The 16,569-nt window shown below is 37.5% G+C and overlaps 1 protein-coding gene across 1 annotated transcript in view; it reads right to left on the bottom strand.

Annotated features, from left to right (window-relative positions):
- GABBR2 (gamma-aminobutyric acid type B receptor subunit 2) overlaps nt 1–16,569 on the bottom strand; it is a 449,684-nt gene that overhangs the window by 115,212 nt on the left and 317,903 nt on the right. Inside the window, exon 13 of the mRNA XM_065669323.1 lies at nt 15,947–16,069. Within this exon, the coding sequence (XP_065525395.1) occupies nt 15,947–16,069 (123 nt within the window). The remainder of the gene's footprint in view (nt 1–15,946; nt 16,070–16,569) is intronic.

Raw genomic sequence — 16,569 nt, 5'->3', positions numbered from 1 at the left:
ACCACTACTAAGATTTTTTTAACAAAGTTAGTGGAAATTAGATTTTATGTCTAATACTTGTACATATTTATACTGAGCCCTGAAAGCAACACTTCTGTTTCTCCAAGTCAGTGAAGCACTGCGCAGTTTTCAGAAATATGGGTATCTCACAATTTCGCCAGTTACATGCAATAAAATCACTGATCTCTTCTTCAACAGCAGAAGACGAGACAGAATGAGATGGACAAGAAAGATCTTTAAAGCAGCAAAACAGGAGGGAAGGAAGCCCACGTGAAGCATATGCATGCAAATGCCAGGATGACAGGGGTGAAGAGAACAGTGGGGGAAGCATTCGCACTTCTTCTGGAAAGTCAGCATGATGGAGCATCTCTTTGAAGTGCCTGTACACCAGTCACAGAATCATAGGATCACAAAATGGTTAGGGTTGGAAAGGGCCTTAAGATCATCCTGTTCCAACCTCTCTGCCACTGAGCATCATTATGACATTGTCTTACAACTACGTACTACTGTATCGAGATTTTTTTCTATCACCCAGCATTTATTTACATTCAGTCCCACCTATCATTTATTTTTTATCGAAAACAGAAATCTTGCTTGGGATTTCAATTTATGAAATCAGTGTCATAGTGACTTGTGAAAATGACCTGTGAAAGTTCATAATTTTAACAGCTTAAATAATTACCTTGATAATTTCTGGTATGAGTCTCATTTCAGATTAATTTAAATTTTATGAATTTATTAAAGAAAATCCAAAGCCAAAGCACTAGAAAAATAGGAAAAATATCCAAATTATCACACTCCTACCCCTGCAGTGATCTTTTCTGCTTTGCTCCAGCCTAATTCCTTTGTAATACCATTTCTTATAATGTTTTTGATGATCTGCCATCACACATACATTTCCATGTTGAATGTGTCTCCACAGTGCTTTCTTCTATATTAGTATATGTAAATGAAGAGTATGAAAAAACTTGCTTTAAAACTTTGCTCACAGCATTATTGAACATCAGACTCCAATGAAAACATTAAGGATATATGTCTTCAACCTATATAACAAAGCTGAACAACACCTTCACGTTGGCAGCAAAAAATTTTTATTTTGCTTTCATCTGCTGCACAGCATTGCTTGCTAGTTCAGTGGTATTATTGCAAATAGAAAAATTCATAGTAAATTACTTTCTATCATTAGCTCTATGCATTTATGATGTAGGTGTTCAGTTTCACTTTTCGTTGCAAAAGTCACACAGAATAAGAGGACTAATCAATGCTGTTAGATCAAAATTCCTTTTCTGCAGAGAAGTAACCAGGATGCAGAAATATGTAACAAGTGGGATATCCAGCCTTTTGCCTACACAATCAGAACCATGGGTTGTTTCCATTATGGTTAGGTTCTATACCATTCCATAACAGATTCTTTAAATTCACATGAGCTAGGAGCATGCACATTGAAGACTGCCAGAAAGCAAGAGAAACCCTCTCCCCTGTGCCTCTTGGAAAAATACACGTACATCAAGTTTTAGAAAAAGTAGAAACTAAATAAAAAAGGAATACTCTAGTTGGACACATGGCCATTTGAGTTACCCCTGACCAGATACCAGAACCGAAACATCTACAGTGAAGATATTAAATATGTATGTATATATGTACCATACATAAATAGTACATCTATATGCAACATACTGAAATTAAATATTCAGAGAAGCTTTTTCTTTTTCCCTCCTCCACAAATATGTGCCTTTTGGAGTATCTAATTCAGTAGCACATATCAGAAGAGATTCTTCCACACTAGTAAGAACTGCACAATATTTTATTTGTTACTGAAAAAAACAGGCATAATGATTTTAAAATGTAAGCAGGGTATTTTCATAAAATGACTCTTCTAGCCTTGTAAACCCTAACATGATATAGTAAGAGTAATAAAGGAACTATTAACCGCTGAGAAAGTTTCTCTGATCTTTAAAATTCTTACTTTGGTCACAGATGCTGCATGAGAAAGCAATAAAAATATCTCAGAATGAATAGAAACTGTTGAATAAAATGGCAAGACTAAAGAAATTAGTATACTAAGGCACTTAAATCCAAAATGTTATTTGAGATAGCCAGGGGTCCGTTCTAATTTAATAGGTTGATACAAAAAAGGTTATGTGCTGCAGAAGAAATTATATGAGCAAAATTAGGATGGCTAATACATGTCTTCAAGAGCAAGTAGCTAAAAGACAACATGGAATTTCTTTAAATATATGTGAAAATAAAAAAAAAAATGGATCCATGACATTGCTGGAGTTAAGGTGAGAAGTAAAAATGACAAAAGACTGAAGTCTCAGCATTTTCTGCTGAAGAGACTGTGGGCACAATTTCTACACCAGATCCTTCTTTGCAGGTAACAAATTGTTACTGCACCAAGATTCAGAAGATTGGTGTTAGAATGATATTAGAATGATGCCTAGGAATATATAGAAGCACTTAGGCAAGCTGTGAGATGACTGCCTTGTGCAGGGATTCACTTAGACATGGACTTCATAAGGTGTTAGGTAGGCAGCTGCTATAGGTCACAGAACAGCTCCTGTGGGGTGCAGTACTCTTGCTGCCTACTCAGCCTATACAAAAAGGAGACAGTAATGGCTGGATAGACTACCACAAAAAAAAAAAAAAAGAAAAAAAAGAAAAAGAAGAGCGAGGAGGGCTGCCAGGCAGCTACAGCTGTGTGGAGTGGGTCTCTCTCTTTATGAGATACTCTTTCCACATATCTCTGCCACATAGTGACAGCAGCAAGCCCAGCTCTCCCATGTCCCCTCCAATTCTCTACTGTCCTCAGCTACCTTTGGCTATTATCATCTTTCCAAATTCTTCAAGATCTTCATCACAGGCTTCATCCTAACCTCATCCACTAAGAACTAGATCCACCACTTCCACATAATCAAGTTAGTAAACATTAATATTCAATTCTTACCACGAAGATTAAATCAGGTCTTACTGGGAAGCCTTGAGTTGACTGTCCAGAGGCACGTCAGCACCAGCCAAGTAGTACATAAAATATGGCTACCTGAAGTCAGGTCATTGCCAGTCTCAAACAGCTTCTCATGTGTAGGTACTGATCTAAAACTGCTGACAGAAGCCACAGGTTTGCTGTCCTGTCACACAGTCAGTTTTACCAATGACCAGCAGACTATGTGGCAGTGAAAGTGAGCATGAGGTAAGATTTGATAAGCATAAGAGTTCATGGAAATGGCCAGGAGAAAGCATTTCAGGAGGATGGAGACATATGGAAGGCAGGCATGCACTTGCCAGAGTACAGATGCAGCTGCTGAAGGTATAGGAACAAAGTCTGGAAAGTAGACTTTAGGGTGATTCAAGCCATTACAAAGCAAAAAAAGCCTCCTGTTTTTTAGCTGTTAAGAATACACCTATCACTGAAGCATTGCTAATGCATATTGGCCCCATTAACAATGTGGTTAACAGCTATTATGTGTTTCTTTTCTTTTCTCCAGGGAAAGAAGGATATGCATTGAGATGTTTTAAAATAAAAATACATATGCATAGACACATTCTGCTGGATACTGATGCTGGAAAGAGCTAATTCAGAAAGAGTCCTTGCTCTTGTAGGGGTATCAGGAGACTTGTGACAATCTGCATTTTTTGTAGAAAAGTTCATTGTAGTGTTTGGCAGGTACCAAAAAAGCTTTTTCTCACTTACATGTGACGTATACATTTGAATTTTTAGAGTATGCTTATCAGAGAAGAAACAACTTTACCCTCCAAATCTTTACATACATAATCTTTACATACATAAAATATAGATATCCAAAGGTCTTGATTTTCTACTGTATGGGAAACCCAAGCAAAGGATGGCCTAAGCCATTTGCAGTAAATATCCTGTGCTGGTACTTGCAGGTTTTTAAAATAGTTCCCTAAATGTCCATATTTTCCTGTCTAAATATATTGTATTGGTGCTTTGCAGATGATAAGATATAAACAACTAAGAATGCATTGCTTTGTCACAGTTGGACAGTCTTCCAGGTTTAGGTACCAATATGGTATAGTATTACTTACGGATGCTGCTCTGTAAGAGTGCTTAGCAACAATGAAGAGATCCAGAACGAAATACGGAAGTGAAATGACCTGTAATTCATAGACTTAAAGAGGATGGCTTTGTGCATGCAAGTGCTTCCTCAGGCCCTCTCTCCACCAGCATGAAATCTGTTTTACATTAGTTAAGTTTCCAGCACTCTGCCATCTGCTTATTGCTTGTGTGTGTGTGCCCATGCTGTCTAACTAGTTTATTGAGTGTCTCCCTGTGTATGCTAGAACAGAAGTGCTCTGCACGGCACTTTGCCTCTAAGTAAAAGTACATCAGTACCTATTAAGCTTGAGTAGCACTGAGGAGATTTCAGTGCTACGCCGAGGTGTGTCTTTTGGATTGAGGGAGCATTACTTCATGGTCAAGCATGGCATAAAGATCTTGCAGCAGGTGAGTAGATGGCTTGCTTCTCCCCATGACAGCAAGAATAATCCATCACTGCCATTAATGTGTTTCAGTACAGTGTCGGCCACAACTCAGGATGTTCCAGATAAATGATACTGACTACAACCACTTATAAGCTGAAGCTTGCGCTTGCCATTTCCGTAAGATTGCTCATGACTAAAGGTATAGTTTTGAAGGAGTACCAGAATACCCAGGGTGTGTCTTTTCACTATCAGCCTATTAAACATTTGAAGGAAGAAGGGAATATTCTTCCCCAAAGAAACATTAATTACATTAGACAATTTGTTATCCTTAATAGCTATTTTAAAGCAGAATTTGCTACCTTCAGAGAAGTCTGATAGAAGATTTTATTGGTCTCTATTGCAGCCTCAGCGTGTTCTTCAACTAATTCATTGTACTTCATTTCATCTGCACATCAGCATCTGTTTCCTGACATAAGCATTAATGTCTTTCTCTATACAGTGGTGTTTAGTTCCAGAAAACAAGAGAGATGTTACAGGGTGAGAAAGTGCTGAACACTGAATGCCCAGGACAGAATGCAACAAGAAAGATTAATTAGTTCCTGGAGGAGTCTGTTTTCTGGAAGTTTTTTATCAGGCTTTGGCATTTGATGGAGGGAGTTTTCTTGCCTTTCTTACTTCTGATATTAAGAGCGACTCAATTCAGTGACAAAAAAGGCAAAAAATTGTACCTGTCTGGTTTATAGTGCCTCTAAATCTTGACGCATAATATGTAGTTCAAGTAAAAATGTGTCCAGAGATCCCTCAGAGATTTACCTCTGAAAGAACAAGGAAAGCAAGTGAGAAGATGAGCTTCTAAGCATTTCCAAATGTGGCACTGCTGAACAAATGCTGGAATATCCTAAAGCCAAGTATATTACTATTTGGTAGCCAGTTTTTGACTGACAAAAATCATCACTGTTGTCGTACACTACCTCTGTAGCTGTTTGCAGCCTTATAAAGGAGCACAAAATTAATGTTAACTTTGGCTTCAGCTTCAGAGGAATAAAACTAAATGAATGCATCCTATGTATTTGAAGTTTAAAGTCAAGAAGTGCCACTGGGTCTATCATATACTTAGCTTCCTCAGTTAATGAACAAAACTGTCACAGTGACTTCTGTTTGAACCAGTCAGGTAACACAATGATAGATGATGTCTGTTGCTTTTAATGATGATTAGGTTGTGAATGATTTACTGGTAGTGTCACACTATACACAGCAACCTCGGCAGTGTTGTTACCAAAAGTGGTATATGGCTGCTTTTAATCCACGTGTGTAATGACTTCACTGGTGTTAGATAACTGCCATCTGATTACCTTTCCTCCAGTAGTCTATTTCTCTTAAGACTGGAGATTATACCTTGAAATCCCAAAGGGAGAACAAGAGTCTGGGTTGCCAAATGCAGTAGAAAGGATGGGTCCTGTTGGGTACCTCTGGTAGCTGAGTCCTCTGAACAGGGAGTTGCTACAGCAAAATGTTCTCAGAGCATCAGCAGCATGCCAGAAGTGTGACTAAATAACAGCAGCACAAGTAACAATAATTATACATTTAAAAGAGCAGTATAATGCTTTCATATTTCAGAGTAGCACTTTATCTCTAAGGACCATAATTCCACACTAAAATCAGTGTTGCTCAACAGCACAAACATGAAAATATGCAGACAAAAATGTTGAGGTTAATTGAGTCTAAAGATTTGTGAGGAGAGTAACTAAGACGAGTAGGCTATATAATGACAAACGGAATTCAATTTTAGTAACCGTAAAGCCATTTTCACCTAAAAACAGTGGAACTACTTACACATTTTCTTGGGGTCTTGGTTAGTGCATAGAAGTGTCAAAGTGGAATCACTTTGACAGTGAAGTCCAACATTTCATTTAATGGTTTATAAAAGTGAAAAGGAATGCACTAAATATAAGGAATACGATGAATAACAGATAAAACCATTATGCAATATTAGCCATCCTAACTAAAAAACATACTTTAAAGCTTCTATGCCATAGGAAAAATAGCTTAATAAGATCTGTCTCTAAAAGACAAAAGAGGAAAATAAGACTCAATAGTAAACACACAGATATATAGTAATGAATGGTACTGTAAAACTACATGTGGAAAACTTGGTTCTTCCTTTCCCTAAAAGAAAAATAACGTATGTTCAGTGTGACTGTAAAGCAACATTTCCAAATCTGAAAGAGGAAGCTCTTCACACAGTGCCTAATTAGCAACTACACTGAACTGTGAAAAGTTAGCAAGAATCAGAAACAACTGACATCTATGGGAATAACAAAAGTACTCAAATACTGAATGTATACACCAGTTATGAGGTATGCACAACCATACATTTGAAGTCACTGTTCACTGTGAATCATGGCTGAAAATTTAAGCATGACAGATGAACTCTCAGATGTGCACTGCACATTTCTAGCATCCACCTCTGAAAGTATTTGTGCCAGTCATTGTTGTAACCAAGACATTGAGCAAGACAAATTACAACTCTTGTCACCAACAGTGGGTTCCTATGTTTCTGAGGTTGGAAAGTAGTGTCTATTGGGAAATGAACAACGGAGGCAGAACTAAAATTCAAATTGCTTACTGAAGAGGGACAAATACCAGCAAGCCTCATCTTATTAAGTAGCTGAAGCAGCAGCCATTCATCCTGCCATTTTGGAACTGACCCTGCCCTACTTCTTTATTTTTGCCAATTTGATACGTGTTTCCATAGAAACAGAAGCAGGACTAGCCACCAGCTGAGTCAATCTCAGCTGCTGGCTCCCAGTTCTCACGTTTTGTTCCGTTTCCTTGGAAACTGATGTCAAACAAGGAAGAGAAGTAAACCAGCTCTTTAATATTTACTCTTTCTTTGGACCTGCTCTAGATCCTCTGGGCTGGCGGAAGGTTTACAGCTGACTCTAATGGCCATTCATTTTCCTCTTCTCTGGAAAGGCTGCCAGCCACTGGTGGGCCCTAGATGCAAGTAAGAGTTCTCAGTTTCAGCTACTGCTGGCGGCCACCTGCTGTGAGATACAATGGCAGGGTTTGAAAGCAGGCTACAGATTTCAGGAGACATTTGGCTCCCACAGTCTGTAATATTTCAAATTGGAAGGAAAGAAATTAAATTTATTTAAAAAATAGTAGGGGAAACAGATGGGAGTAATGATATTTAGAGAACAAATTGACTAACAAGCTCTGACCTGCATTAGGCTGAACACCCCAAGAAACTACTTCAGCCAATTATATTCATTTCATAATGTACGTTTGACAAAGTTCTCTCTAATCCAGCTGTTAGTTGACTGAATAGCCCAACAGCACAATGTAAACACCCCCTAAACACATCTGTTTATGCATATATACATATGCCGAAAGAGAAAATAACATGATTTGATTGTTTCAAAATGGCAAAGAATCTGCATAATTCTACTTAAGCACATAAATGTGAACCAGACATCTTTACTAATTCCAGACCTATGTTACTCCCATGTATTTATTATGTGTATACAAACACACCCATCCCTCCTCCTCTGTATGTCATTTTTGGCCAGAGTATTTTCAGTTCAGTTCAGCAATATGATTGAAGATGAATATTAAAGAAAAAAAATACAAAAAAATTTAAAACAATATTAAAGATATGAAAGAACACTGGAAAAGCAAGGGGGCAAGTAATCTATGATTTAAATAATGTTTTCTATGAAAATGATCTACATCTGTGCAGTTGAATCCAAAATTTCACATATTTTCTTGTTTAAAAATGTAGAGACAAATCAATTTCACACAACAAAAAGCTGTCCTAAAGAAAAGATTTATATTGAGTGGCCTCTGATCTTAGTTAATTAGCCTCTTAGGGTACTGCACCATGCTCACCTTAGACATGCTTTTGCCCTTCCTTTTCTTTCACACCTAAGATATGAATTCCTTCCTGAGTTTTCATTACAACACATCTCAGTCACATTCACACAACTCTCACTTATCAGTGGACTGGCATTACTACCATAAGTAACTTCTATAATTGTTTATTTAGATGAATTCACATATAGTCCAAATAATATCTCTGGAATGTTCATTTCTTCAGGTCCTACACTAGGAGTAGTCTCACAGAAAAGACGCTCAGATACCCAGGAACAACATTTATTCCTCCAGACTTGTTGAACTTGCATCCATCTGCTGTGAATGAGCTCAAATATCTCAGGGCATTCATACAGTTCTGTCAAGTCAGCTCACACTGTGACTTTCTGCATTAGTTATTTAAATAAAAAAATTAGGCAGCTGTAATTGTTTTAAGCCAGGCTTATTCTGTTTTATTCAAAGAGATATAAGACATCCTAAATTTACCTAGTATTATTTATGGGTTTCCTCCAGCTGAATTTAAAATCAAAACCTAAAACCCCATCTTCCTCTCTCTCCATAGACTTCGCATAGTAAATGAGATAATTATCTTTAGGTTTGCTGCTGCAGCCGCAATCAGAAAAGACCACTTAACTTTATGTTGAGTTTTGCAATGTCCCTCCAGAATTCTTCACGATCAACCCTCATTTTTATTTTTTGAAACTACTTACTATAACTACTAAAATATTGTCATCTCATGATTCACTTCCTCTTCCACTGAACAGCACAAACCTCAGCACAGAGACTTGTCCTGAAGGACTCTACAGGCTACATCCCTCCTTCTTGGAAAATTAATATTTATTTATTCTTTAATCTGTTCCCTTGTTCTAAAGAATTTTATATCCATTTGAGGGCTTCACTCTTTCTCCATGGCTATTAATTTCCATGAGAGCCTTTGATGAAAGAAATTGCTGAGTCCTTTTTGGAGGCCTTGCAGGCCCTGTCAGCCTCTGTTCACATCCCTGCTGGCTTCTTCAAAGGACTTCACTGAGTTTCTGGATAATTTGTTCCTTCACAAGTGCCATGTCAACCCTTCCCCAATGTAGCATTTCAAGTTTTAATTCCACTCCTGATTTTAATTTTCATAAGTTGGCCTGCTACAGGCATTAACTTACAAGTTTGAGGCTTCCACTCTCTCTTAAAGACATGGCAAGACATTTGCAACTTTTCACTCAGATATCAAAGCAGTTCTGAGCTAATGATTACATACTGCTCTCAGTAGTTTGACTGTTACTCCTCTGAATTGCTTTAGAAAGCCTGGGATAATATCATCTGTTTCCAGTGATTTATTTCTGATCAGTTTCTCTGTTCCTACCAGCAACTCCAGTTACTCCTCAGTGAGTTCATCAGAAGGCTTCTAGCATAGCAATCTCCACAAGCTCTTCCACAAAGAATTGTGCTGAACAAAGCAGCAAAACAATCATTTAATCATTCTACGATTGTTTTCTGCAAGTAATGCTCTTCTATTCTGATCAAATATTGTCCCCAAAGATTCCCTGGCAAACCTCCTGCTACCAATATTTAGAGAAGGATTTATTATTCTTTTTTTCTTTTTTTTTTTTTCATTTTGCAAGATTTTTTTTTTTTAGACTGCTTTATTGTGTTCTACATTTAACTTACTAGAATTTAAGATCCTTCCTATTTTCCCCATTTGGATACAACTTCGTTTTTTTGAAGGATGTCTTCCTGCTGTTTCTTCATGCTGAGCCTCTTCTTTTTCAAGACTAACTTGATGTGTGGCATGCATTTACTCTGTGTCTCCAATTTTATATTCTTAATACTTTCTAGGCCACCTGCAAAGATTTAACTCTCTACAGTGTCCTCTTTAGCATCTATTTAAGAGGCTTCCTCAGCTTTATGTTGTTCCCCTTTTTGAAGTTGAGTACCACTCTACTGATCTTTTTTAGTTGTTGCTTTTTCAAAGCTAAGAATGATGTATTTGCAGCTACAGAAAAGTCTTTCAGAAACCAGCACTTTGGAACAGATTCTGTATGCTATTCAGAATGAAGTCAAGGGTTAATCCTCTCTTTGTGGGTTCTCTGATATGTTGAATTACAAAGTGGTTGCTGCTCCTAAATGAGTTAAGTCTGAGCAGCAAATTTGTCTAGTTTACGTAGCCATTTTTTGCTTTTGCAATGTCTATGACCCCCTCAGCATATCAGTCAAAGCTGACATTCTGACTTGTTGGTTAGTAATATGTGTCCAACAGCATAGTCATATCTTTGCAATTAATAGAAATTCTGCTTTACTCACTGAAATGAATTCTTTGTTAACCTGAATCGACTCTGTCCTGGGTTTACCAGTAGCCGTTTTGCTCCTTCTTAGTAGCTGGTGCAAGCTCTGTGTTTTGACTTCCAGCCTGGGCAGAGAGCTGATAACACCGATTGTTTTTAGTTGTTGCTCAGTAATGTTTATTCTGGCCAAGGACTTTGTGAGTCTCATGCTCTGCCAGGGACGAGGGGAGGCCGGGAGGAAGCAGAGGCAGGACACCTGACCCAAACTGACCAAAGGGGTATTCCATACCACAGCACGTCATGCCCAGGGAGGTAACTGGGAGTTACCTGGAAGGGCTAGGGGAGGCGGGGTTGGAGGAGGTATCGGTCGGTGCTCGGCTGGGAGAAGTGGGGTGAGTTACTGGTCGGCTGGTGCTGAGGTGTTGTATTCTTTCCTCTTGTTATTTCCTTTATCATTATTATTATTGGTGGCAGCAGTAGTGGTTTGTGTTATACCTTAGTTACTAAACTGTTTTTATCTCAACCCATGGGAGTTGCATTCTTTTCGATTCTCCTCTCTGTCTCTCCGGCAGTAGAGGGAGGGAAAGAAGGTGGGGAGTGAGTGGACGAGCTTTGTGGCTGGGTTTAAACCACGACAGACTCCTAAGTTTTCTTTAACAGAATGCACTTTAAATGCCACTAGCATGACCTACTCAATCTTTCCTTCATATTGACTTTTTTGTTATAGCAATGTCCTCATATAAAGCTGGGCATTCTTAGTTTCCACATTTTATTTCTTTATCAATGCTAGAAGCCCAAGTAGAATGTCTCATTGATCCACTTTTCCCTTCTTCATCTTCTAAAATGGCACTCTCTCTTTTGTTTTTTTCTCCATTTCATGGTTCTTACCATCCCAGGACAATTCAGTGTGAAACCTTAAATACCGGTATTCCAGATACCAGAACAAAGTTTATTTTTAAATATTGGTAATGTTATCGTACGATTGCATAAGGCGGCACATTACAGAGATAACTAAGTAACTGGTACTATGACATCAAGGAACACAAAGGTTGCTGCCCTGGATAAACAGGTTTTAAAATTTAACAATAAATAGTGGGATCCAGTTTGCAAAGTGCTAGTTTTATTGAGTGTAACACTAACACAAGATCTTTTTTCCCTTGAAAATTAAAAAATATAGTCCTTCTCTCCTGGTATACAAGTTCCTATTTATTAAACTTTATCATTAGTTACTTCCAAGGCCACAGTGATTCAATCTGTGTCATAGATATTTGTTTTGGAAGAAGATAAGCCAGTCAGAGGCTTCCTTTAAGGAATTACTACACCGTTGTATTATGAGCAAGACATGAGTGTGACTATTTATGTCTGTATGTCTATACACAGAACTTACTGAACTGTAGTAAGTACCTAATTGAATTATGATGCAGCTATTTCACAGGGAGAAACAGATTCCACTTGCAAAGTATTTTGCTGTTTCAGACTGCTGTTTCATTCCAACACAGGTGTATCAGTCAGCAACTGAAATTAGAGCAAATTGGTTTCCTATGTATTTTTTGTCTTGTGGCTGGATTCAATGTGTCTAATTAAGTGTGAAACCCCCAAAGCAGGTAACTTATAATGTTTGTCTTTAGACAGAGGGATAAGCTCACTCTGTGACCCTTTCTGATGGGACACGTTACCAGAACCTCTCCTCCACAAAGCTGGCTGTTTCCATCAAATCTGTAGCAGTGCTAGGTACTTAAGAGCTGTATCTGATCTGTCAGGTTTAATTGAAACTGGCAAGCAACGCTTGTCAGGCAGCAGAAAAAACCACACAGAGCACCCTTGCACATAAACATTGCTGTCTTAAGAAACCAGGACAAAATCCAGACTGTTGGAAAAAGGTGGTAAAGCCTTGCCACCTGGGCAAAGTTATTCCACAACCACATACACAGAAGCATCAGAATTCCTCATGGCCTGTCGAGCCAAAAATCTGGTTGGCAGGATGATGGGAGAAGATGCACTCCAGTTCACATGACTGGGAGACACTTAGTCTGCCAGGAACCTAGTCAAGATCTGATCATATCTGTAAAACATCCTGATTATGAAAAAATGATGAATTAAGATGAAAAAGAAAATTTAAAGTTCAGCATAGGAAGAAGGAAGTGATTGGTCTTATCACTGGACTGAAACATCAGGGAAAAGAAAAACAGTTGCAGCTGGTGCAAGAAGTAAACCAAGTGAACAGTGGTAACTTTTTGGATTAATTCACACTTTTTATACTGCTGTTTGAAGTTGAGATGCATTTTGTGTTAGAATATACTTCAGTGCTACATGAGAATCAAACCTGTAGTACACTTTATGAAGTGTATATAGGGGGGACCTTACAGTTTTCTGTAGAAGATTAGTGTACAGCTACAGAAATTTTTAAGTATTTCCTGCCTTTATCTGTAATCTGTTTGCTTTTATCCAATGATTTTATTGACTATATATCATATACCATATAACTGGCATACTTGTTTGGAGAATCTGAGTGCTTTATGGCTCAGTCATTAAAACTTTTAACATGGTCTCTTATGGCAGCCATAGATGAACTTTTCATAAAGATACCTGACACTTAGGGCAAGGATGCCAGACACCACTCTGCAAATTTGCATACTCAATATCCCATCTGATTTCTTCCTTCCTTCAGGGGCAGAGAGTCACCACAAGTGCCTTCACTTCCTTTTTGTACTTTTAGATGTAGACTGTCCATCTTCAGCTTTTAACTCCTGGGTAGAATGACTTCACACACAGCTCTGGAAAAGGAGTCTGGATTTTTTAAAAGTGCTTGATAATTTGCTGGTGTTTATATGCAAATTAACTATTTTGTGAACAATGCCAAACAACTAAGGACACTGTCAGTTTTTAGCCTCCTTGTCTTGGTTACTTTCACATGTTTATGAAGACACAGTTAGCAGAAGGCCACCCAATAGTAGCCAAATGCAGAACTGTCACATAGGAAGCTGATGAGCATTAGTAATTAAAATAGCACTCTCATAGTTCATTAGCTAGAATGGCTAAAAGCGTTCATAACTTTGGAGCCTACATTTAGTTTAGTCTCTATCACTTCGATCAACTTTAACAGAGAGGACATACGCCTTTAAAATTACTTCATAGAAGCAACTAGAACAATGAATATACATGACACATTGTTCCTGAAATAAAACAGAAACTTGCCTCCAGTAGTGTTTACTATGTGGTAAGCACTTTTCAAACACACGAAAGATAAGACCTGCTCAGGCAACATCAATTAAAGAATTCACCATTGTAGGATGCACTCAAAACCCACTAAAACTTAAAAAAGCAAACTAAAAGAACAATGATAATAAAAAAAGCAAATAAAATCGTCATTTGCTTTTGCTAAGGAGTTTCTGAGATGTGAGGAGGAGTACTTCAGGAAAGCAAACGGCACTTCACCTCACTGCTTATATAAGATAAAAACATATTTACAGTATTTTAATGACCAAATTTTCTTGCATAATACTTTTATTACCTTCCCTCCTCAAATCCATTAGCTTAAAAGAAACATCCTGCACAACTTACAGCTAGGAGCTGAAACAGCAAGTTTAAGTCAGTTCTATGCTGAGTGTTCAAATCATTAGACATTCTTGTGTGTGCAATCAGTGACTGTGAGTTTGCATGGGCTTACATAGTTCACAGAGAATTTCAGTTCTGAGTCAAAGTTCAGGCAACTGGTGTGAAGCCCTGTAGTCTAGGTAGCACCAAATGTGGAACAAACATACTATGTTTTCAGTTGTATACATCACACGACCGAAGAACATGCACTGGTAAGTTCAGATGGAAACTGCAGTCATTAAGAACTACAATAAACATTATCTTTCAAATATATGATATTTATGTTTTGCTAACTTCACAGTTACTGCTACTGTCAACAGAAATTTCACTCAAGTGATTCTGACAAGACCAGATATCAGGATCTTTAGATATGGTTTCCCTCTGTTCATGGAAAAAATGTAAAAGTCCTTCTAACTCATTCACCCACAGTATTAAAATGAGCATTATTTCAACTGGATTTTATGACTACTCGTCATAATATGTTTGGTTTTATATGAGCAGTGAAACTGTTAACACCACTAACAACTGAAATACCAGGTCCAGTACAGCTGGAATAAAGTTAAGTAAACAAGGCTATTGACAAGCTGCTGTTTCAAGCTCTGCTAATATAGAGCAGAAGTGTCTCACATGGCAATCTCAGTTACATTTTCCATTTTTTTTTTACAACCGTGGTAACTGGAGAGTCTCTCCAAAATGACATTTAAACTCTAGGGAACGACTGAGAAGTATCTTTTCAGACCCTAAAATGATTTCTTGAGAGGCATCCCTTGCTGTTTGGAAGGCATCATTATAAGATATCTTCTACAAATTATATTGAAATAATTTATTTCTCTTAATATAATTAAAATATTAAATAATTTTATTTATCCTAATAAAATTCCAGAGGTACACTGCAAAATAAGGACAAAGTAAAAATAATGGAATAAAATAGCATATCTTATCTTTCAGCCATTAACATCTGAAGAGAAAACTACCATTCTTTTACTTTCCGATTGCCAACTACAGGAGAATAGAATAACACTTCTAGATTGTCCTCATATAATCTAGCTTTTAGATATCACCAGTTTCCATGTTGGAGTTAATAAACTCTCAAAGACTGCTGATTTGCAAACAAACAGATTTTTCTCCCGTAGTTCTGCATTGTTGCTTCCATGTTTCTTTCTGTCAGTTTGTCTATAAAGCTCTACTTCTAGCAACCTACCAGAATGCTGGAAAACTTGTACAGGCGGCATTAAGCTATTATCTTTTCCCTATCAAAATCTCTAGCATGACCTTTCTGGGAATGAGGGAATGACATTAAAATAGGAACAATCAGCATGTGTGTATGCACATGCTATTACTGAAAATAAAGATAGCAGCAGGTAATGTAATTCCAGAACATATCCACAAAGAATGCAGTCTAAGCAGAGACCTCTTCTGCATTTCTCTTGAATGAGCTCTTACTGAAATCTGCTAATGGGTCTGATAATTTATTATTTATTGCAGCAGACTCTAATAGAAGTTTTAGCAGAGGAGTCTCCTGTGTTTACTACACTTTCATCTAAAATCCCTCACAAGTGACAGAAATGTGGCACCTTTAACTGCATCTTTTGGTTGCAGTTATTTCATTTCTACTTGCTTTTAAAAAACAGAACCCTTCTTACCCCCCCAAATGCACAGCTTTACCTGTTTCCATATAACCTAGTGCGTCTTTATATTGGTCTTATAGAAAGCTGTAGATACTAATACGCAACCATAAGTATTAGTTGGGCTTGAGGACATACCTCCATGTTATACTTTTCCACTGTCCTTCTCAAAGGATCCACAACCTGCCAGCAAATCAGGATGCAAAGATCAATCAGTAGCATCCCTCCAACTATCACCAGTAGCTTCTGGTCTTTAATGATCTGGAGAGACAAAAAAAAAAAAAAAGAAAAAAAAAAGGGGGGGGGAGATTCCCATGAGCCATAGACAGATCCCTGTACAGCTTTATTCCTATATAGGGAGGAAAACACAGGTTGCTAACAAAAAGGTTTTTAACAATGAACAAAGAAAAGTTTCAGAAATATCAAAAGATGAAAGCAAGAAGACACAAATTATTTCTGTTTGTTTCATGGTTATTAGAAGTATCTAAAGTGCATTCTGATTTCTAAAAAGAAATTGGGAAGACTCTTAATATTGAGGTCCAAGTTTAATATTAACTCATGGAAAGTAAAAAAAAAAACCCCGATTCTAGAGAGCCACTACTGTGATTACGTATGCAAACGTGGAAACGTGTTCAGTACATTTCTCAAAGTAGTAGGAGTTAAGATAGTTTTCACTAAGATTTACCGTATTCATTTCTTCATAACTTTCTTGGATGTAGAAAGCACACTTGCAAGGTATTAAAAGATAAGTTCATTTTGGA

Source organism: Lathamus discolor, chromosome 2 (assembly GCF_037157495.1).
Source record: "Lathamus discolor isolate bLatDis1 chromosome 2, bLatDis1.hap1, whole genome shotgun sequence".
Lineage (NCBI taxonomy): Eukaryota > Metazoa > Chordata > Aves > Psittaciformes > Psittacidae > Lathamus > Lathamus discolor.
The sequence above is the reverse complement of the archived record's forward strand: the minus strand, read 5'-3'. Positions and strand labels throughout refer to the sequence as shown.